Here is a 22043-nt window from a genome sequence, read left to right as displayed (position 1 = left end):
GGTCCTGTGTGTGTCTTTGGTTCTGTGTGTGTCTCTGGTCCTGTGTGTGTCTCTGGTCCTGTGTGTGTCTTTGGTCCTGTGTGTGTCTTTGGTCCTGTGTGTATCTTTGGTCCTGTGTGTGTCTTTGGTTCTGTGTGTGTCTCTGGTTCTGTGTGTGTCTTTGGTCCTGTGTGTGTGTCTGTGGTTCTGTGTGTGTCTTTTGTCCTGTGTGTGTCTTTGGTTCTGTGTGTGTCTCTGGTCCTGTGTGTGTCTGTGGTTCTGTGTGTGTCTCTGGTTCTGTGTGTGTCTCTGGTCCTGTGTGTGTCTTTGGTCCTGTGTGTGTCTCTGGTCCTGTGTGTGTCTGTGGTTCTGTGTGTGTCTTTGGTCCTGTGTGTGTCTCTGGTCCTGTGTGTGTCTTTGGTCCTGTGTGTGTCTTTGGTCCTGTGTGTGTCTCTGGTCCCGTGTGTGTCTCTGGTCCTGTGTGTGTCTCTGGTCCCGTGTGTGTCTTTGGTTCTGTGTGTGTCTTTGGTCCTGTGTGTGTCTCTGGTCCTGTGTGTGTCTTTGGTCCCGTGTGTGTCTCTGGTCCTGTGTGTGTCTTTGGTCCTGTGTGTGTCTTTGGTCCTGTGTGTGTCTCTGGTCCTGTGTGTGTCTTTGGTCCTGTGTGTGTCTCTGGTCCTGTGTGTGTCTCTGGTCCTGTGTGTGTCTCTGGTCCTGTGTGTGTCTTTGGTCCTGTGTGTGTCTTTGGTCCTGTGTGTGTCTCTGGTCCTGTGTGTGTCTCTGCTCCTGTGTGTGTCTCTGGTCCTGTGTGTGTCTCTGGTCCTGTGTGTGTCTTTGGTCCTGTGTGTGTCTCTGGTCCTGTGTGTGTGTGTGTGGTCCTGTGTGTGTCTTTGGTCCTGTGTGTGTCTCTGGTCCTGTGTGTGTTTCTGGTCCTGTGTGTGTCTTTGGTCCTGTGTGTGTCTCTGGTCCTGTGTGTGTCTCTGGTCCTGTGTGTGTCTTTGGTCCTGTGTGTGTCTCTGGTCCTGTGTGTGTCTTTGGTTCTGTGTGTGTCTTTGGTCCTGTGTGTGTCTCTGCTCCTGTGTGTGTCTTTGGTCCTGTGTGTGTCTCTGGTCCTGTGTGTGTCTTTGGTTCTGTGTGTGTCTTTGGTCCTGTGTGTGTCTCTGGTCCTGTGTGTGTTTTTGGTCCTGTGTGTGTCTCTGGTCCTGTGTGTGTCTCTGGTTCTGTGTGTGTCTTTGGTTCTGTGTGTGTCTTTGGTCCTGTGTGTGTCTCTGGTCCTGTGTGTGTCTCTGGTCCTGTGTGTGTCTCTGGTCCTGTGTGTGTCTCTGGTCCTGTGTGTGTGTCTGTGGTTCTGTGTGTGTCTTTGGTTCTGTGTGTGTCTTTGGTCCTGTGTGTGTCTTTGGTCCTGTGTGTGTCTCTGGTCCTGTGTGTGTGTCTGTGGTTCTGTGTGTGTCTTTGGTCCTGTGTGTGTCTTTGGTCCTGTGTGTGTCTCTGGTCCTGTGTGTGTCTCTGGTCCTGTGTGTGTCTTTGGTCCTGTGTGTGTCTCTGGTCCTGTGTGTGTCTTTGGTCCTGTGTGTGTCTTTGGTCCTGTGTGTATCTTTGGTCCTGTGTGTGTGTCTGTGGTTCTGTGTGTGTCTTTGGTTCTGTGTGTGTCTTTGGTCCTGTGTGTGTCTTTGGTCCTGTGTGTGTCTCTGGTCCTGTGTGTGTGTCTGTGGTTCTGTGTGTGTCTTTGGTCCTGTGTGTGTCTTTGGTCCTGTGTGTGTCTCTGGTCCTGTGTGTGTCTCTGGTCCTGTGTGTGTCTTTGGTCCTGTGTGTGTCTCTGGTCCTGTGTGTGTCTTTGGTCCTGTGTGTGTCTTTGGTCCTGTGTGTATCTTTGGTCCTGTGTGTATCTTTGGTCCTGTGTGTGTCTTTGGTTCTGTGTGTGTCTGTGGTTCTGTGTGTGTCTCTGGTTCTGTGTGTCTTTGGTCCTGTGTGTGTCTCTGGTCCTGTGTGTGTGTCTGTGGTTCTGTGTGTGTCTTTGGTCCTGTGTGTGTCTTTGGTTCTGTGTGTGTCTTTGGTCCTGTGTGTGTGTCTCTGGTCCTGTGTGTGTCTTTGGTCCTGTGTGTGTCTCTGGTCCTGTGTGTGTCTTTGGTCCTGTGTGTGTCTTTGGTCCTGTGTGTGTCTTTGGTCCTTTGTGTCTCTGGTCCTGTGTGTGTCTTTGGTCCTTTGTGTCTCTGGTCCTGTGTGTGTCTCTGGTCCTGTGTGTGTCTTTGGTTCTGTGTGTGTCTTTGGTCCTGTGTGTGTCTTTGGTCCTGTGTGTGTCTTTGGTCCTTTGTGTCTCTGGTTCTGTGTGTGTCTCTGGTCCTGTGTGTGTCTTTGGTCCTGTGTGTGTCTCTGGTCCTGTGTGTGTCTTTGGTTCTGTGTGTGTCTTTGGTCCTGTGTGTGTCTCTGCTCCTGTGTGTGTCTTTGGTCCTGTGTGTGTCTCTGGTCCTGTGTGTGTCTTTGGTTCTGTGTGTGTCTTTGGTCCTGTGTGTGTCTCTGGTCCTGTGTGTGTTTTTGGTCCTGTGTGTGTCTCTGGTCCTGTGTGTGTCTCTGGTTCTGTGTGTGTCTTTGGTTCTGTGTGTGTCTTTGGTCCTGTGTGTGTCTCTGGTCCTGTGTGTGTCTCTGGTCCTGTGTGTGTCTCTGGTCCTGTGTGTGTCTCTGGTTCTGTGTGTGTCTTTGGTCCTGTGTGTGTCTTTGGTCCTGTGTGTGTCTCTGGTCCTGTGTGTGTGTCTGTGGTTCTGTGTGTGTCTTTGGTTCTGTGTGTGTCTTTGGTCCTGTGTGTGTCTTTGGTCCTGTGTGTGTCTCTGGTCCTGTGTGTGTGTCTGTGGTTCTGTGTGTGTCTTTGGTCCTGTGTGTGTCTTTGGTCCTGTGTGTGTCTCTGGTCCTGTGTGTGTCTCTGGTCCTGTGTGTGTCTTTGGTCCTGTGTGTGTCTCTGGTCCTGTGTGTATCTTTGGTCCTGTGTGTATCTTTGGTCCTGTGTGTGTCTTTGGTTCTGTGTGTGTCTCTGGTCCTGTGTGTGTCTTGGGTCCTGTGTGTGTCTCTGGTCCTGTGTGTGTGTCTGTGGTTCTGTGTGTGTCTTTGGTCCTGTGTGTGTCTTTGGTTCTGTGTGTGTCTTTGGTCCTGTGTGTGTGTCTGTGGTCCTGTGTGTGTGTCTGTGGTCCTGTGTGTGTCTTTGGTCCTGTGTGTGTGTCTCTGGTCCTGTGTGTGTCTTGGGTCCTGTGTGTGTCTCTGGTCCTGTGTGTGTGTCTGTGGTTCTGTGTGTATCTTTGGTCCTGTGTGTATCTTTGGTCCTGTGTGTGTCTTTGGTTCTGTGTGTGTCTCTGGTCCTGTGTGTGTCTTGGGTCCTGTGTGTGTCTCTGGTCCTGTGTGTGTGTCTGTGGTTCTGTGTGTGTCTTTGGTCCTGTGTGTGTCTTTGGTTCTGTGTGTGTCTCTGGTCCTGTGTGTGTGTCTGTGGTCCTGTGTGTGTCTCTGGTCCTGTGTGTGTGTCTGTGGTTCTGTGTGTGTCTTTGGTCCTGTGTGTGTCTTTGGTTCTGTGTGTGTCTTTGGTCCTGTGTGTGTGTCTCTGGTCCTGTGTGTGTCTTTGGTCCTGTGTGTGTCTCTGGTCCTGTGTGTGTCTTTGGTCCTGTGTGTGTCTTTGGTCCTGTGTGTGTCTTTGGTCCTTTGTGTCTCTGGTCCTGTGTGTGTCTTTGGTCCTTTGTGTCTCTGGTCCTGTGTGTGTCTCTGGTCCTGTGTGTGTCTTTGGTTCTGTGTGTGTCTTTGGTCCTGTGTGTGTCTTTGGTCCTGTGTGTGTCTTTGGTCCTTTGTGTCTCTGGTTCTGTGTGTGTCTCTGGTCCTGTGTGTGTCTTTGTGAAACACATCAGAGGGATTGGATGTAAATAAACTTATTGTTAATACCATTTTTAGGTCTTATCTAACATTTCAAACTAAATCATAGAACTCATCAGTGGGATTACTCCAACCATATTTGACATTTCCCTAATTTTATGAAACACCAACAGTAGAAATCCTCCATAAACCCACATCCATTCATAAAAATGATCTCTAGTTTAGTAATGATGTCATAAAGTTCAGCTGTTTTCTTGCATTTCCTGCTGTCTTAAATACTGACACCAACTAAACAATAAAAATATCTACAATAGTTGATAAATATTAACATGAGCTGCTGAGTGATCCAACAGCACGCCATGATCCAGGTGTTGCGTAATGGAGGCTGTGCTCCTTGCAGTCTGCCCCCCTCCCCCCTTCCTGCTGACATACGCGGTTCCTTCACTAACACTACGTTCACACTGCAGAGCCCTCAACGGGGAACAACGTCACTCGTTAGCAGAAGTAGCTAACGTTAGCAATGGACGTCAACAACAGTGTTGTCAACAGTGCAGCTGTTTTTGCATTAATACATTTACTTTCACAAAGGAGCCAGCACAATTACAATCTTCTCATTTTAAGAAGAATATTAAAAAGGAAGAGAGTAAGGCTTTTGGCCACGGCTAGAGCGACTAGCCAGGTTGGCCGCGACAGCTGTGGGACCTGGGCTCTCCTCCTCGGGCTCCTCTTGGCCAAAGCAGCTGTCCAACAGGTCTAGAGGCTGAACGCTGGGCTTATCCCCAAAATGCGGTCCAGCTCCTGGTAAAATGGACAGGTGATACGTTGACGGCCACTTCGTTTGTTCCAGTCGTTAGCCTCCTTGGATTTGGCTCGGAGGCTTTTTATTTGTCGCTGGCACATGGATCGTCTGTACCCACGCTCAACCATTTAGCTGGAAATGTTTTCAAAAACCGCCCGGTTGCGATCAGAGCCCTGGAATTTGGCCTGAATAGAGCTGTCACCCCAAATATGAATCAATCGGTGACCTGGCTTCCCTTCCACTGACTGGTCTCTGCAGCATCGTCCACCATGGTTGATGTTTGTGTTCTCGTTCCCGCCTACTTCAGACTGATGACGTTGGTAGCGTATCGATGACGTACGGGTCGGATTCATGTGGCCTGGCGGAGGTCGCATTTCAAAAGATCGGATACGTATCAGATTCAGAACCACATACCCAAGTGGCCTGGGTCCCATTTGAACAGATGGGATCTGTATCATTCAGACTGTCATGAAAAGATCAGATACAGGTCGCATAGGGGCAAAAAAATTGGAATTGGGTCGTTTCAGCCTGCGGTGTGAACGTAGCCTAATACAGGAGCGGGCAGCTGCGGCTTAGAGATGAGTGTTAGACTGAAAAAATTAAAATGACTCCCAATTACCTGTTGGTGTGATTCACCCAGCCACCGGTGAGTTGCTTCCCCTCTCGAGTTTTTTGACATATGTTCCAAAGACTACCGCAAAGAGGTGAGGCCGCATGTGTCTTGCAGCAGAGGAGGCCGTGCAACATTCAAAATGAAACCTTCAGATGTAGTGGTCACATGCACGTTGGGTCTGCTGTGGAAGTTTTACGTGTTTATTAGTTATTTCATCCTGTTGTGTTTACTTCTTTTGTTTTTTTGCACCATAAGTGTGGAGGGGGGAGAGGATGAAGACATGGATGCGATGTTCAGTGTCAGATGTGTCAAAATAAAAGTGCAAAGTACTGTCTGTTGAAAGGCATGTCAAAGTAGAAGCTGAAAGTCTCCTATACCGCTGATCTACTTCCTTATGCGTAACACTGCAGACATGCCATTGGAAGAGCGCACCCTGGAAAATGCCGCCCCCTGTAATGTGCCGCCCTGGACGACCGCCCACATCACCCACATCAAAAACCGCCACTGAACACACCAGAAGTAAAACAATAAAAACATTGTTCAAAAAGGTGTTTTATTGATCGGGATAAATACCAGCTCTAGAATGTATGATTCCTCATTTAAACATCAACAGGAAGCTCTGGGGATTGATGGGTTCTGGTGTCTAACACATCTATCCACCATAGATCTATCCTAAAGCTAGATCTGTGTCTAACAGATCCACGGGTCATAAATCTGTTATTCGTTTGGGATCTAACTGATCCATGGGTCATAGATCCATGGATCGTAGATCTGTTCTCCGTTCCACTGTTTGGTGAACGTGAGTCTAACGTCAGAACCTTCAGGATCCAGATCTTTCAGTTTTCGGTAAACTGACGCGTCAGCGTTGGTGGATCTATTGATCACCACTCCTCCTCTTCCCTTCAGGCTCTCATGGTGATTCATTGTGATGAAGATGATGGTGGGCTACAGATGTGAGGATGAAGAGCAGGAGGGGTGTGAAGAAAAGCCGGGACAGTCTGGTTCCAGATCAGACCATGTTGGACCTCCAGTGAGCCCCGTTGGTCTCTGCAGACAGGAACAACAGTGCTGGGTTTGAGAACAGGCAGACACTACACCATCCATCCATGAGTCAGGGCTGTTTCAGATCTTTTCAGAACTTCAGACGCGGATCCAGAAATGTTTCTTACTCAGATCCGGACCGGCCCTCTTCTTCATGTGAGATCCAGAAACCTGCAAAGTTCCAGACTGATCAGAACCGGCTGGTGGAGGCTGGTCAGAACAGAACCCAGTTCATGCATGAAGCTGGATCCACAGGCTCACACACGTGGAGGAGACCCTGCAGCAGAGGCTATGGTGCAGCGTCTGACACCACTGGGTTTGAGTGTGAATAGAGTCTTCATGATGGATGTTTAGAAGATCTGGACTTTCTTCACACACCTGTGAGGGTTCTGGAGAGTTTTGGTTCAGACATACCTTCTTCCTGGGGCCGCTGGCGCTCAGAGCAGCCAGTTTACTCTCAATGTCGGACACCTGCAGGAAAAAACAGCCCAGTCAGAATGTTCTGTGATCTGCATGAGGACCACGTGGGTTTCTTCAAGGTTTGTCTGCTGTCAACATTTTTGGTGAGCAGGGTCTTGGACTGGACCAGGACCGTCTGCATTCTTTCAGTTCTCGCCATTTGGGATTTAAGGATGGGGGGGGGTGACATCCGGGTGCTCATCTGTGTGAACGTTCTCCCCAAGCCCAGGCAATACAGGTAACACATGTAGCACAGGTAAGCAGGCAACGCGGGTGACACAGGTAAGCCAGAAACACAGTCAACCCAGGTAACACAGGTTACAAAGGTAACTGAGACAACACAGATAACCTAAGCAACACAGGTAATAGATTACAAAGGTAACACAGGCCAGTGTACACAATGGCCTTGTTCTAATGTTCTATTTTTAGCCATCACAGATTTCCTGCTACCTTCACAAACATTCATAGTAAAAAACATTCAGGCCCCGCCCACCTCGCTCTCTGCGCTCTGCACTCTGGCGGCAGTCAGCGCCACCACATCCTCCAGCTCGGAGAGATCGGAGTCTGTGGTACCTCCAAATCTGTTCTTGGCGCTCTTCTCCAGCCGCTGCAGCTTGCTCTCCAGATCGTAGGACTGACCAGCTGTGACGTACACCTGCACAGGTGAGACAGCAGACACAGCAGGTCAGCTGGCGGCACAGACGGTCAGAAGGAGGAAGCTGCAGGGCTGCGTCTCTGTGGAAACACACTGGTGGTTTCCCAGGTCTACTCCTGGAGGACTTTCATCCTGGAGTTCCTTGGAGGTCGGTTCTGTCCTGAGAACAGGTCCAGAAAGATTTGGACTCTTCCTGTTTTTGAATCTGGTAAAAACCTGAGATGTGAAAGCTGCTCAATGTTTATCCCACATCCATCCGTTTGTCACCTGCAGAGTTCAATGTTGTCATCATGATCTTTCACCTTTGGAGGCCTTCAGAGTTTTAGTTTTCGTCCAGATGTACACTCACGGTCCACTTCATCAGGCTCACCTGTCCAGCTGCTCGTTAAGGCACATTTCTGATTAGCCAATCACACGGCAGCAACTCAATGCATGCAGACATAGTCCAGACGATCTGCTGCAGTTCATACCAGCATCAGAACAGTGAAGAAAGGTGATTGAAGTGACTTTGAACCATGGTTGCTGGTGCCAGACGGGCTGATCTGAAGATTTCAGAAACTACTGATCTGCTGGAATTTTCACCCACAACCATCTCTAGAGTTCACAGAGAATGGTCCAAAAAAGAGAAACTATTCAGTGAGCAGCAGTTCTGTGGGTAGAAATGTCCTGTTGATGTCAGAGGTCAGACTGGTTCCAGCTGATAGAAAGACAACAGGAACTCAAAGAACCACTGGTTCCAACCATGGTCTGCAGAGGAGCATCAACACGTCCAACCTGGAGGCAGATGGACGACAGCAGCAGTAGACCACACCGGGTACCACTGCTGTCAGCTAAGAACAGGAACCTGAGGCTACAATTCTCACAGATTCACCAAAACTGGACCATAGAAGATGGAAACAAGTTGTCTGGTCTGATGAGTCTCCATTTCTGCTGCCACATTCAGATGCTAGGGTCAGAACAACATGAAAGCATGGATCCATCCTGCCGTGTATCAACAGTTCAGGCTGGTGGTGGTGGTGTTGTCATGGAACCAGTTTAGCATGGTTCCAACATCACAGCCTACCTGAGTATTGCTGCTCACCATGTCCATCCCTTTCTGACCACAGTGGACCATCTTCTGATGCTGCTGCCAGCAGGATAAGGCTCCATGTCATCACGCTGGAATCATCTCAGACTGGTTTCTAGAACATGACAATGAGTTCTCTGGACTCAAACGGCCTCCACAGTCACTAGAACCCCATAGAGAACCTTTGGGATGTGGTGGAACGGGAGACCAACATCATGGATGTTCAGCAGACAAATCTGCAGCAACTGATGCTGTCATGTCAACATGGACCAAAGTGTGAGGAATGTTTCCAGAACCGTGTTGGATCTATGCCGTACACAAGGATTAAGGCGGTTCTGAAGGTTAAAGGGGTCCAACCCTGGACCTGATAAAGTGGACGGTGAGTGTAAACATGAGGATGGATGTTCAGACCAGAAGGATCATAATCTGCATTTCAGGTGTCTGACGATAAACAGAAGATTTATTACACTTTTTATCAATGTTTTGTTTTCGTTCTAGTTCCCCCTCACCATCATCAACAGGAAAGTCTCTTGTTTTATGAAGTCAAACCAGGTACTTGGTGGTTCATGCAGGTGGATCCTCCTCCCTCCTTATAACACCTGGGGGAGGCTTCCTGCTGGGGTAGCTATGGGGAAGGTTGGACAGAGACGGTCGGTTTATGGTGGGAGACTTGTTCTGTGACCCGGACTGGAGCCGACCCTGCCCAGTATGTTTCCCAGAACCCAGCCCTGTTTGACCGGACACACAGCAGCCGGGAGGTTTGAAGCCAGGCCAGACGTTCTGTCATGCTTCAGACGAGCCAGGGGGCGGGCTCAGCGGGGGCGAGGAGGGCAGTTTATGGTGGAAGCTTACATTTTCCTCAAGTTCCCTGAAAGCATCATCGGCCTGCTTTACATCAGTGCCGACTAAGTAGGATCTGTCGATCGGCTCTGCGAGGCCGTACTCGACCATTGCGTTTTCTGTGGCATTTATGGTTCTCAGGACCTCAGTGGTGAGGTCACAGAGGGCGGCGGCGGCGGATCTCTGAAAGCCATGTAGAGGGACAGACATTAGCAGCTGGAAAACAACAACCAGTCCAGCAGCAGCTACCCCACTGAACGCCCGGAGTCCAGGATCGGTTAACTCAGACCAGATCTAGTAGTCCTCTTGGGGTCCAGGCAGGTAGCTGCTGAGCTTCACATCAACAACCTGACATGGGTTAGGCTGCGGACACGCCTTGTTAGTCATGCAGACACTGGATTAGACTGGTTCTGGTCCATCTGTCCGTGGTTCTACAGCAGATGTTCACGTTTTGAACCCAGAGTTAATGCAGGCCCGGTCTCTGGTTCTGACCAGCCAGGACAGAGGAGATCCTGGCAAACATCTACACAAGTATCTTCACTGAAATGAGGAGCTGGAATACTTCTGGAGGAAGCTAAGCCATGCAGAAGTCCCATGAAGCAAGTCACCGCAGGAACCTGGAAGCTTCTGGAGACTGAAGTGGGTTCAGGACTTTGTAGTGGGTGGAGCCAAACATGGGCTGCATGCTGGACCTGCTGGATGTCGTCAGAACTTCCAGGTTCCTGCCTTCTTTCTGTTTCATGCTAAGCCTGAAGTTGATCCCCGGGACCACGTACCTTCTGGGTCTCGGTGGGCATCTCGTCGCTGGACGAGCTTAACTCTTTGTCCTTCAGAGCCACCAGAGGGGCCACTGGACCGGACCTCGAGCTGCTGTGACCTTTCAGCGCTAAGGAGAACTTTTTCCCGGGCTCCTCGTCCGACGACAGGCCCTTGTCGCTCAGGTTCCCCGCCAGCTCGCTCAGCTTCCGTCGTAGTTTCTCCTCTTCGTTCTTAGCAGACGCCGCCTGCAGGAGCACACAGGTGACGGCTTTCTGAACAGAACTCTGAGAGGCTGGTTCTGGCCTGTTCCATCTCTGCAGCTCCAATGAAAGGTTCTGGTCTGGCCTCACCTCATCAGCTGGTGTCATCTTTTCCTCCAGTCGGCTCAGCAGGCTCTCAATGGCAGACATTCGTTTGTTCAGCTCGTTTATCTGCAGAAACGGATCAAAGTGTTGGTTCTGACCCATTTCCTCAGTGTTTTGAGTAAAAGCTTCCCGTTGTGTAATAGAGTACATATAACTCTTCAGTCGGCTCTCCACTCTTACAGGTGGGGCTTGGCCCAGGTTCTCCTGAGAGGTGGTTCTGCTGTTCCTGCGACGATGGGGGGGCTGCTGGTACATGAGGGGGTATCGCTGGTACTCTTCCTCATCCGAGGTGTCGACGTATTGCTGACGGGCCACAGATGAGCTGATTTTAGACAGAGAGCGGGCTCGGACCATCCGGTTCTCTGCGTGGTCATCTGCAGATCGAGGCGGGAAGCATGAGATTTGCTTCTGAACTAAACATCAAGGTCACCGTGGTCAATACTGACCTGCTCTCATTGCATGCCGATCCAGACTCCTCCTGCGGTTGGCACGTTGGTTGTAATTGTCGTAGTCCACGTCGTTCCTGTAATACCGATCCTCCTGCATCTGCTGCACAGACAACTCAAACTCACATGAGGTCATTGAACACATTGAACTTCGTCTGATTGGTGGTTTCCCGTTTGGTGAACTTTAAAACCAAATGTGACGACGTCGGGCGGCTGCTTACCTGCATAGATGGGCGACGTGAATGAAGAAAATACTCCTCCGAGTCAAAATCCATGGGATGGACAGATAGTAGGCGCTTGTTCTTCCTCATCTGACAGGTGAGCCTGTATCTCAGTTACTGATGTGGGCGGCGGTTCGTTAATGCTATTCTAGCTGTTAAATGGTGTTTACCATTTTGTAGCGCTGGGCCTCGCCCTCTCCTCCATCCTCCTCGTTACCGTTGCACACATCTGTAACAAACAGTTGACATCACTCACCTGCCCTTCTGAAAAACACCTGAACGTTTAAAAAAGTGATCGTTGGTTTAGCCATTTCTTTCTTTACAAAGACACTTGTAGCAGTTTGGGGTTCACTTAAAGCCAAGGCTCGACTGACAGCAACTCCAACCGTTGGGGTTAATGGTCAGCCATTAAGTTTACAAAGTTCTCTCAGTAGTTAGCTAGCAGCTAATGCTGCTGTGCTCCTGTAGCTACTCTTTAGCTCTGTGCGACATGCAGTCTCGGTAAGTAATCTTACGGCTGCGGACGTCTGGCATGCTCTGAGTGTCGTCATCTCGAACGCCTGTAAATCAAGAGGAAGCAGTTTTAAGGCAAAGACAGAGAGGATTTGATGAATAAAAGCAGCTTGGAGTTACCTTCCCCATTCAGCCTCTTGTACAGGGACCTCATCACTTTGGCACTCCCAAAGCGCTTAAAACGGTTCCTGACATTGTCATGGTACCAACCCAAAGTCCCAATCTTCAGCACTCTAAGACCCAAAACACAAAGGAAATTAGCCAAGGCAGTCTTCACCTTCAGTAGAAGCACAGCGGTGTGCCCTGTCATCCAATCAGGATGGACTGTACCTGCTGACCGCAGACTGCTCTCTGTGCCTGTGGATCCACAACTCCTTTGTTGTTAGGGTTGGGTTCAACAACTGTGTTCTCAGTTTACTGATACTTGACCTTGTTTATATCCTCTTTTTGTCTTGGACCAGGACCTCAGTCTAGAAAGAGTCTGACTCTGACCCATCCAGCAATCAGGACTAACTTTGGGAACACCTCATTCAACTTTTAAAGCCTCATCTTATCAGCAGACACTCAGACAGCAGGGATTCTCCCAAACACCCAACATGTGTCAGAATCAAAGGGTCTTCTTGCTTGATTAAGTCTCACCTGGTCATCCGGCAGTTGTCGCACACCCAGCCCCGCTCCTTCTTATTGTAGCGGCTGCAGGACTTGCAGGTGTACATGCAGCAGTCCAGACACTGGCGTTTACTGTTCACGAGGAACTTGAAGGGTTGAAGGCAGCGGATGCACAGTGAGTCCGACACTCTGCTCTGGGAGCCCAGTAGCTCCCTCTTTGTGTCCTCCTTCTCGATCTGGTTCTTCAGTTCCCTGCAACAGAAAGGGAATCCGAATGCAAGTTTAATGGAGGGAGGGGCTAAAGAATAGACACAGCAACTATGGCACAGAGGAAAGAACTGAATCTTTTGTCTTCATTTCTGCCATGTCTGAAGTATTTCACATTTATTGGTCCAGACATTTGTCGGTGAAAAAGCTCAACAAGTTGGCTGTTATTTTGTCCCTCCATGGCTGGTAATGTTCCCTAATATGCCCCCATATTCCCAAGGTTCTCCCACTGACTTCCTCTGACACCCCCCTCTGCCCATGTTCCTTGACATTGTCTGATGTTCAGCCACGTGTTTACCAATGTCCCTCCATGAGCCATTCCTGCACAGCGATGGTGACTCCAGGCCTGGGGGGCCGGTGTGTCTGCAGGATTTCCAGATATCCAAGCCCTACTCATGACTGATTACCTGGTGCGTCCAGCCAATTAGAACATGCCAGAGCAGAGGATGTTGGAAAACACAGGTTCCCCTGACATTCGCTGACATTCCCCCATGATCGCTGACATCCTCTTAGCTTTCCACCACGACCTTTCCTGATGTTCTTCCCCGACATGCCTGGATGTTTCCTGACATTCTTGGATCTTTATTGATGTTCCCCTCAGTTTTCTAACAACCCTCGATTCCAGATGTTTTCAGTGTTCCCTGGAGTTCTCCTGTCTTCATCCCCTGATGGTTCCTGACATTCCCTGCCTCTCTCAATTGTCCATCTTTCCATGACATTTTTTGCAGTTCCACAACATTGTCCTCTATTCCTCATTGCTTCTCCACGTTCTCTGACATCCCAACATCATCCCTAGACTTTCCTAATGTCCCCCATGTTCTCTGTCATTCCCTGTTGTTCCGTCATGTCCCCTTTACCTTATGCCCCCTGAAGTTTCCACCTTATTGTTTGCTGATGTGTATCAGTGTTCCTTCTCACTTCTTATGGTTCTGCTCTGTTTCTAAACATGCTTTTTAAATGTCACCACATTTTCTGATGTCCCTCCATGTTTCCTGACGTTCCATGTGTTCCTTAACATCTCTTGATGCTCCTACATCTTCCCTGCCCTTTGCTGATGTTCCCCCATGCTCTCAGACATCCCTGGAGGTCCCCTGGTACCCCTGCTCATTGTGCCGCTGGCTCTGGGGCTGATGGGAGTTGAAGTTTGGAAGTGCACAGAGGTGTCTTTGTGGACTAGCTCCGTGTGATGGCAGTGTGATCAGCAGCAACAACAACGTCTTTCATGCTAACATTCCTGCAAGCGTCACATGAACCAATCGATTCTCAGGCTCACAACAAATTGACTGTTGAACAAACACATAGCTCAGCTGACTGTTTCCATGGCAACACCGTGCTGCTCGTCAGCTGCTTGACTTCATGATAATGTGAAAAACAAACTTTTGAAATGAACTCAGAGTTCCTGCTGTCATCCAGCTAATCAGTTATAAAAAGTTAAATATTCCTTCACTTCATTCAGAAAAGCAAAGTTCAGCTGAAAAGAGGAAGAACAGAAATCAAGAGAAGAAAGCGTCAACGCACCCAAGCCTCTCCTCTTCCTTCTTCCGCAGGTTGAAGTCGCGCTGGATCACCTCCCACACGTGTTTGGCTTCTTCATCTGTCAGGCGGGAAAGATCCAGTTTTCGCTCCATGAGGCTGAAGGTGATCAATAACTGAAGACGATCAGTTCCAGATCAGGGTCTGCTGGTAGTTATTTTTACAAAAACAGAGAAGGACGAGTTTAGAGAATCAGCATCGAACATCAGAACTTTAAGCAACAAACTTTTAAATCATTCAGCTGAAGCCAACGTCACGATCGTTTAGCAGCTAAAATGACCGGCGGTCAGCGTTAGACCGCCAAGATCAAGAGTCCGAATCTCTGAGGGATTTTTCTCTAAGTTTACGTCCAGATTCCAAAGTAAACTCACCTGTATGTACAGTAAACTTCTTTGGAATAAATGTAATAAAAAAAACAGTTCAAGTACCTGGAGACACTGAAGGGTCACTGAACAAACACAACAATGCCACACCCTGAACTTCCTGATCACAACAGGACTCTTAAAAAGTTTGTTTCATCACATTTACTCCTGAAATCTCACACTGGCATTCAGGCTTTCAAAGTAAAAGCATGCCTGCTGCTGACAGTCATCGTGCACCAACCGTCCACGTTAAGGAAGACTAGAGTTTCATCAACAAAAGCAGGAAGGTCACAAATGCAATTCTGACAGAACATTTAGGCAGCAGGCAGAAACTCACCCCTCCACTGAATGCAGTTCCAGACTGAAGACACATCCAGAAGACACAGAATCATCAGCAGATCACATGACCCACCGCCTGAAGCTGACACTGAGAGGCTGACGGCTTACGCAACAGGTTTCTCTGAACAGGGACAATGATCTCATCCAGAGGATTTAGTGGGGTTAGGACGCTGTTTTGAAACAACACATCTGGACTGAAGGAGTCTTTCCCTGGACATTTTTTTGAAGAAAACTTATGGAAAGCTCCTGTTCCCCCCTGCTCTTTGGCACTGGGGGGGCGTGTGGTGGTCCCTCCAACTCTGGTCTGAGTGGCTGGTGTCCGATTGTCTGATGGGTGGACCCCTGGATCTGATCCACTAGGGGGTCCACCTTAAATACAAGAGGGGTTTATACAACACACACCTGCTGTGTTCTATGGTTCAGACAGTAACCTCTTTACACCACTAGAGGGCCTCAGCCGGTAATGAAAAAACAGGCTTCAATTTGTGACTTCAGCGGATTGTGGGGTTTTATATGTGTTTTCCTTGTTATCCCTTGTGCTGTCTTAGATGACCCCCCCCCCCTTCCACTGACGTGTTCTCCCTACCATGACAAAGGTGGATAAAGGTGGAAAGATTTCATGGAATCCATGGACACCAGTGAAGATCACAAATCATTGAAGAAAATAGGTTCAGCGTCTGTCTAGTGGGTCTAGATGACCCAACTCCCAACGTTAAAGTGCCTAGGATAGCACAAGGGTTAAGGAGAGAACAAATGAAGCTCCTGGCCAGCTTTCCTCATCAGATGAGACACTTCTGGGTCTTTCTACTCTGAAAAGAGGGAGGGCATGGCCCGCCCTGGTTCTGATGGAAGGTTTGAGGAACAGAACCTTGATGAGGTTCTCTCTTAATCACCAGACATTACCAACATTTATTTCTTCATGTCATCAGGTCCAGGCCAACAGGAGTTCACACCTTTATTGCTTTAAGCTGAAGCTGCAGTCGGCTTCTACAGTCAAGACAGGATGGATCCCAGTTCTTTGTTCAGGTCGGTCAAACATGTTAAGGAAGCATTTTTGGAATGGAAGCAGTTTCAGAAACAGTTCAGGAAAGTTGAAGCAGCGTTTAGGGAACGTTAGGGATTCCAGGAACATTTTGGAAACACTTTACAAATGTTTAAAATGTTTAAGAACAATTCAGGTTGAAAACCATTCAAGAAGGTTTCAGGATACATTTAGTACAAAGTGAGGAAAAAAAGGAAAACATTTAAGACACTTTGAAGCTGTTGCAGTCTATTGCTGAGCTGTGATCCAGCAGATCCTAGTGGTTTCTGCTGGGGAGGACAACCCCCCCCCCCCCCCCCAGACGTGTGATAGATGGAGGGATGGAGGCTGGCAATTGGATCAGGGTATTGCTGATGGAGCTGAGACGTTGATGAACAAGCTGAAGCTTGGCCTTCATGCTGAGCTGTCGAGACTCCAGGGGGGGCCGCTGAGCTTTCAGTGGATGCACCACCACATGATGGCCACAGAGGACAGCAGACCAATCACAGAGCTCGCTGCAAAGTGGGGGGCAGAGTTGCACAGGTCTGAGTTGCAGCACTTGAAGGTGAACCTGGAAACCTGGAACAGAGACCAAATGAGTCAGAGACATTTTACCATAAAAAAAAACAATCTGGATTTTACTCTTCATAGAACCTTGTCTAACATCTGCAGTGGTCCACTTCGGTTTGACCCAAACTGGGGATTTGAAGCAAATCTTTACTTTGCAAAGGTTCAGTATGGAAGTTTCCAAGACAAGCCAGCAGGTCTACAGAACTGAGTTCTGGAATGTAAGCAGTGAGACCACAGCAGTCCCCGCCTTCACGTGCGTCTTCAAACATTTACATAAGAAACTATGTTGGAATCAAACCTTGGCAGAAACAGAACTGGACCAAGGGCCCAAACATGGTAGGTGTTTTAGTCCTAGTCTTGATTTATCACAGGTTGACTCAGACCAGAAAGTCTGGTTGTAACAGAATTCAACCAATATTCTGTTCTTTCTCTTCTTCAGTAGTTTTTGTGGATGCAGGTGTTCTGGAGGATCTGCTACCTGGGGGAACATCTGGGCCAGGCGGTTGTATTCGCAGTCCGAGTACTTCAGACACTGACGATAGGTCATCCCACCTACAGGACAAAAACAGGTCAAGAACTGACAAAAGAGCACCTCTCAGCTGTGCAGACATCTCCAGATTTTAAAATTCTACTTTTGTGACCTTGCATGGTCAAGCTCTGTCGTACTTATCTGACCTTTTAACCCCATGCTCTTTGGCCCGATCATTGAGGTCTTCCAACCAGAATCTTTTAAGCGTTCCAAAAACCCGCTTTAAGACCAGAGGAGATCCGTCATTTCAGGCTGTTGCTCCTCATCTTTGGAACTCCCTCCCATTGTCGTTGGGTCAGATCGACTCCGTTGAGAGTTTTGAATCACAGGCTAAGACGTTTGTATTTAAGAGAGCTTTTTGTTGATTTAGTCCTAGTTTTTTTGTTTTACTATTATTATTATTGTATTTTATTACTTTTCTTTGTTTTGATATGATTTTATGCTCTTTGTAAAGCAATTTGTGATTCGCTCTGTGAAAAGTGCTATAGAAATAAAGACATTCCATTCTATTCTAGTTTCTAAGCTGCGCAGATGCTTCTCAGCTGCACAGACACCTCTCAGCTGCGCAGATGCTTCTCAGCTGTGCAGACACCTCTCAGCTGCGCAGACACCTCTCAGCTGCGCAGATGCTTCTCAGCTGTGCAGAAGCTTTACAGCTGCGCAGACACCTCTCAGCTGCGCAGATGCTTCTCAGCTGTGCAGACACCTCTCAGCTGCGCAGTTGCTTCTCAGCTGCACAGACACCTCTCAGCTGTGCAGATGCTTCTCAGCTGTGCAGACACCTCTCAGCTGCGCAGATGCTTCTCAGCTGCACAGACACCTCTCAGCTGCGCAGATGCTTCTCAGCTGCGCAGACATACCTCTTTCGCTGAGTGTGAGGCAGGCGTCGTCGTAGCTGCAGTCGCGTTGTTTGGTGCAGCTGCCCGTGTAGTCTTTACAGTTGAAACAACGGATAGCTGAACCTGAAAGAACATCACCAGAACATGTTCTACCTTTTCTTTAGAACTCCAAACATCCACCAACTCCATTAAAAGCTCCTCTTCAGGGCCCCATAGATTTTGTTTGGTCCAAAACCAGAAAGACCTACAGCTGGAGGTAAATGTTAGCTTCTGTCTGGACAAGAGTCAAGCTTATTAGAGATGTCAAGTTCTATTGTCAGAGAATCGGATCAAAATCAGATGTGCTGAGCTGGTTTTTCCTGGTTTTGGTTCTGACAGACACTGAAGAGTTGTGTTCAGTCAAAAATCGATCATCTTACAACATGGGTCCTGACTGTCTCATCCACAGGTCCATTCTCTGTCCGGTTCTGACCCGGATCTTTGATCTTTGGTCAGTTCCCATGTGACATTAAAGGGTTCTGATTTCTATTGGGGGTGTTTTCTTCTTCTAAACTCTTTTGAAGGAACCATCAGTGTGACAGAACCTTCAGTGTGACAGAACCATCAGTGTGACAGAACCTTCAGTGTGACAGAACCATCAGTGTGACAGAACCATCAGGATGACAGAACCACCAGGGTGGTGGATCTGGACCTTCTCTGAGCTTTTGTCGTTTCAAAGCTCCGGTCAGTAAAGAGACGCTGATGGTGGAACTCCTGCTTTCCTTGAAGTTGGCTCTTTCCTGCTGAGAGATCTCTGTTCTTTGCTCTGCCACCATGAGTTTATTCCCTGCAGGGCACATCAGTATGTGCACAACCTAAGCTACCCAAAACACTGAATCTTCAGCAGTTGTAGTCTCTCAAGAGCTGCACATCCCATAATAACAGACTCCTCTTCTATGATGGCTGCATCCACGACTCGCGGTGTTTTAGTGATATCAGAGCAGCAGAGTGATGAAACAAACGTACCCGGTCCAAGCAGAGCTGAACAGATCAACAGACACAATCCCAGGGTGCGCTTCATTTTCTCCTCAGCACAGCTCTCCTGTAACAGTCATGACAGTCATGTTGGCTGCTGTTTTCTCAGGTTTCCCCTCTTTACCACCTGATCAACGTTAGATAAGATGAAGAAAACGTCCAGTAGGGTTGTGCCGATGGACGATGGTGATGGGTGACTGACATCACGATGGAGAGACACCATCGTGATGCCACGCCCCCCCCCCCACGCTGAGAGTGGACCCCATAAACCGCAGTTACATGTGCAAATATCTTGATGGGATCAATGGACGGATTAGAATCCAACCGTGTACATGGGACCAGAAAAGTGTTTTCAGAATATAACAATCGTTCACTAAGGTCACACTTTAGGTCAGAATAAATCATTCACACATGTGCAGTAGGGTTTGACAAACTGGAAGAGGAAATGAGTTCCACTGAGAGGCTACATACATAGATACATGTCAGCTCCGTGATATAGGAGATGATCTTCTAAACGTGCTTTTATTAAAGTTACGGTTATGATGAAGCGCCTGTTTGCTCATCGTTTTAATTTTAATCCGTGTGGTCAGTGCTTTGTCTGTTGAAGAACGGAGCTGGAAGAAGAGTTAAGAGAGGCTAACACGGGCTAACAACATTTAGCCTTTGATGAACATAAATCCACACGGGAAACGCTGCAATCTGCATGCTGGCTGCACGGGAACATGTGGGAATAACATCAGCCTTTATTTAGTCGAGACACGACTGGAAACACAAATCCACATGATTGTTTGAACGGTTTTGTGACGGGATCCCGTCACCCCCTTTAAATGATAAGCCCCTCCCCTTGGGCGTTGCTCTTCATTACCTGGCAGTTACCTGTTTGTTACTTTTTTTGTTAAAGTCACTTCCCTCAGTTTAGACTGGATCATCGCGGATGAGTCATTAGTTGGGAAATAAAATAAATTAATAAAGTAAAATAACGAATAATATTGATCCAATAACTATATAGTAATACCTATATAACCCCCCCCCCCCCCCCCTCGATGATATCATGGTCCATCCCGATGGTTTACTGCAAACATCGTCAACTGACAGTTTAAGGGACATCAACCAAGCCTAAGGTCCGTTTAGCAAAACTGTAGTGTCAAACCCTTCTAAAGACGTTTATCATGTTTCCCATGTTGAAACAGTCATACAGAAAGTATTGGAACATGAGAGGAAACAGACTGTTTATTCAGTTTGCTGCCTGCTGATCAGTTTGGTGCCTGTTTATTTTCTAGTTGCCCCTCTTTGCTGCCGGTTTACCTTGTTTGCCCTCTTCTTTGACGCCCTTTCTCCACCAGGACCTTTTTTTCCGCTTGTTTACATCTGTTTGTAAACTTTCTAACCACCTGTTTGTCGCCTGCTATTCTGTGTTTCACTGGTTTGCAGCCTGTTTTCCTCACACCATTTGCTGTTTTCCAGCTCATTGCCACCTGCTCACCTGCCTGTTTGCCCTCATTTGCTGCCTGTTTACTGCCTGTTTGCCCTAATTTTCTGCCTGTTTTCCCTCATTTGCCGCCTGTTTTCTCGTCTTGCTCCCCGAGTCCCCCCCCCTGCGTTCTGCGGTCGTACTCACCCAGCAGTAGCTCAGCAGAACTGTTCCTGACAAAAGATGAGGAGCACAGAATGACTGACTGTAGAGTTCAGCTCAGAAGCCCCGCCTTGTGGGAGGGGCCTTTTTTCCACATGAACTTGGGTGGCATCTGTGCAGCCCATACTGTTCTCTGGGTCGACCAGCTGGACTGATTGCTGAGCAGAACCATCAATGCTGACAGCTGATGGAAGCAGACATCAAACAGATCTAAGATGTTCTGAGGATCCGCCTGGTTCTGTGCTGCCTTTGCAGGTCTAGAACCATGGATCTCCTCAGGTCCATGTTTTTGGTTCTAGATCAACTAAAAGTTGGGGAAAGATGAAGAAACAAAAGCCGCAGTAAAAAGGAAACTCAGACTTTCACATTTAATACCTCTGAAAAACCAGAACCCAGTCAGTGACCCGGGTGGTCACGAGAACTACCCTGCTGGGTTTGTGGGTGTGGTCGGCTGCATTTCAATTCATTTTCATTTTTTATAGCCCAATATTACAGTAAAAGTCGTCTCAATGGGCTTCAAACCAATTACTGAGTATTAAAGATGAATTATAAGTTTTATAAAGTCATAGAATTCAATAACATACTCTAACATCCCTGCCCTTAGACCCCCCTTCTCTGTAAGGAAAAACTCCTAAAAAACCGGATTCTGGAAAAAACGAAGAAACCTCAGGGGTGCCCACATGAAGGAGGGATCCTCCCCCAGGACGGACAGGCGATTTACCAGAACTCTTAGAGAAGAATTAACTTATCTAAATCTACAACTACATATATAAAAGTCCAGCAGACGAGCTTCATCCAGCCGTGGTTGGGGAGACAGTCAAAGGCGCGAGTCGAGCCGGAGACAGGAACCACAGCCAGGTGTAGGAGCAGGAGCAGAGACGAGGTAAACGGTCAGGAACTGGAGCACGGATGAGCCAACTGGAAACTGTGTATGGATGGGGTCTTAGGGTGGGGTCTGTTGGGTGTGAGAGTGGGGTCTGTTGGGTTTGTTGATGTTCTGAATTCAGGATGGATTCACATGGAGATGAGGTTCTATCTTGAGCAGTTTTCTCCAGACCCCAGCTGCTCTTGGTTCCGTTTCTGCACCAGCGGCTGTCTGTTTGCTCAGCCACAGACAGATGCTTGAAGGTCTGGTAGACCTGCGCTTGAGTCCAGAGGTTCATGCGAGTCTCCAGACCCAGCTGTAGATGTGGGACGGGTGCAGCCCGTTAAAACCCCTGACCCTCACAGCTGCAGGTTCTGGTCTGGTGGTGGTTCTGGTCTGGTGGTGGTTCTGGTGTAGTCGTGGTCCTGATCTGGTGGTGGTTCTGGTCTGGTCGTGGTTGTGGTCTGGTCGTGGTTGTGGTCTGGTCGTGGTTCTGGTTCGGTCGTGGTTGTGGTCCGGTCGTGGTTGTGGTCTGGTCGTGGTTCTGGTCGTGGCTCTGGTCTGGTGGTGGTTCTGGTCGTGGCTCTGGTCTGGTCTGGTGGTGGTTCTGGTCTGGTGGTGGTTCTGGTCTAGTCGTGGTCCTGATCTGATGGTGGTTCTGGTCTGGTCGTGGTTGTGGTCTGGTCGTGGTTGTGGTCTGGTCGTGGTTCTGGTTCGGTCGTGGTTGTGGTCCGGTCGTGGTTGTGGTCTGGTCGTGGTTCTGGTCGTGGTTCTGGTCTGGTCTGGTCTGGTGGTGGTTCTGGTCTGGTGGTGGTTCTGGTCTAGTCGTGGTCCTGATCTGGTGGTGGTTCTGGTCTGGTCGTGGT

The 22043-nt window shown here is 48.6% G+C and overlaps 2 protein-coding genes and 2 long non-coding RNA genes across 13 annotated transcripts; 1 reads left to right on the top strand and 3 right to left on the bottom strand.

The window, feature by feature from the left end:
- Positions 1 to 5765: 5765 nt before the first annotated feature.
- mlpha (melanophilin a) lies at positions 5766 to 14977 on the bottom strand. Of its 10 annotated transcripts, none has more exons than XM_011494511.4 (16): positions 14705 to 14977; positions 13991 to 14149; positions 12236 to 12457; positions 11717 to 11829; positions 11599 to 11643; positions 11254 to 11312; positions 11084 to 11173; positions 10863 to 10965; positions 10597 to 10790; positions 10402 to 10482; positions 10069 to 10296; positions 9305 to 9475; positions 7225 to 7386; positions 6687 to 6743; positions 6401 to 6443; positions 5766 to 6278 (listed from the first exon to the last, which is right to left on the bottom strand). In XM_011494511.4, exons 2-16 carry the CDS (start codon positions 14098 to 14100, stop codon positions 6241 to 6243), a joined length of 1716 nt encoding a protein of 571 aa, XP_011492813.1. In that variant the 5' UTR covers positions 14101 to 14149; positions 14705 to 14977; the 3' UTR covers positions 5766 to 6240. The 10 variants fall into 10 exon arrangements, with proteins under 10 accessions (XP_011492813.1, XP_023805239.1, XP_078786402.1 ...); XM_023949471.2 differs by having other exon boundaries at positions 10863 to 10962; XM_078930276.1 differs by having other exon boundaries at positions 13991 to 14152; positions 14705 to 14916.
- A 670-nt stretch (positions 14978 to 15647) lies between these two features.
- LOC101156067 (CD59 molecule (CD59 blood group)) lies at positions 15648 to 20436 on the bottom strand. Its single transcript, XM_004086043.5, has 5 exons — positions 20298 to 20436; positions 18671 to 18746; positions 17687 to 17788; positions 16776 to 16849; positions 15648 to 16306 (listed from the first exon to the last, which is right to left on the bottom strand). The coding sequence occupies exons 2-5, from the start codon at positions 18723 to 18725 to the stop codon at positions 16184 to 16186; spliced, it is 354 nt and encodes a 117-aa protein (XP_004086091.1). The 5' UTR covers positions 18726 to 18746; positions 20298 to 20436; the 3' UTR covers positions 15648 to 16183.
- On the top strand, positions 16306 to 17340 carry LOC144983569 (uncharacterized). The gene is made up of 2 exons (XR_013647302.1): positions 16306 to 16633; positions 16737 to 17340. It is a non-coding gene; the product is annotated as an uncharacterized LOC144983569 (long non-coding RNA).
- LOC144983573 (uncharacterized) lies at positions 17242 to 17668 on the bottom strand. The gene is made up of 2 exons (XR_013647306.1): positions 17609 to 17668; positions 17242 to 17380 (listed from the first exon to the last, which is right to left on the bottom strand). It is a non-coding gene; the product is annotated as an uncharacterized LOC144983573 (long non-coding RNA).
- Positions 20437 to 22043: the final 1607 nt, after the last annotated feature.

The sequence above is a fragment of the Oryzias latipes genome, chromosome 2 (genome assembly GCF_053564925.1).
Source record: "Oryzias latipes strain Hd-rR chromosome 2, Olatipes_Hd-rR_3.1".
Classification (NCBI taxonomy): Eukaryota; Metazoa; Chordata; class Actinopteri; order Beloniformes; family Adrianichthyidae; genus Oryzias; species Oryzias latipes.
The sequence above is the reverse complement of the archived record's forward strand: the minus strand, read 5'-3'. Positions and strand labels throughout refer to the sequence as shown.

Bases quoted from the DNA above. Each gene is read 5' to 3' on its own strand.
- mlpha (XM_011494511.4), bottom strand. From the start codon at position 14,100: ATGGAGCGAAAACTGGATCTTTCCCGCCTGACAGATGAAGAAGCCAAA. The intron at 10,966-11,083 runs GTAAGCAGCCGC...TTGTCTGTGCAG, and splicing joins CACGTCGCCCATCTATGCAG to CAGATGCAGGAGGATCGGTA. The intron at 10,483-10,596 runs GTAAGAGTGGAG...CCGTTTCTGCAG, and splicing joins ACCTGGGCCAAGCCCCACCT to ATAAACGAGCTGAACAAACG.
- LOC101156067 (XM_004086043.5), bottom strand. From the start codon at position 18,725: ATGAAGCGCACCCTGGGATTGTGTCTGTTGATCTGTTCAGCTCTGCTT. The intron at 17,789-18,670 runs GTACGTTTGTTT...ATGTTCTTTCAG, and splicing joins TTCAGCTCTGCTTGGACCGG to GTTCAGCTATCCGTTGTTTC. The intron at 16,307-16,775 runs GTAGCAGATCCT...TCTCTGTTCCAG, and splicing joins TGGCCCAGATGTTCCCCCAG to GTTTCCAGGTTCACCTTCAA.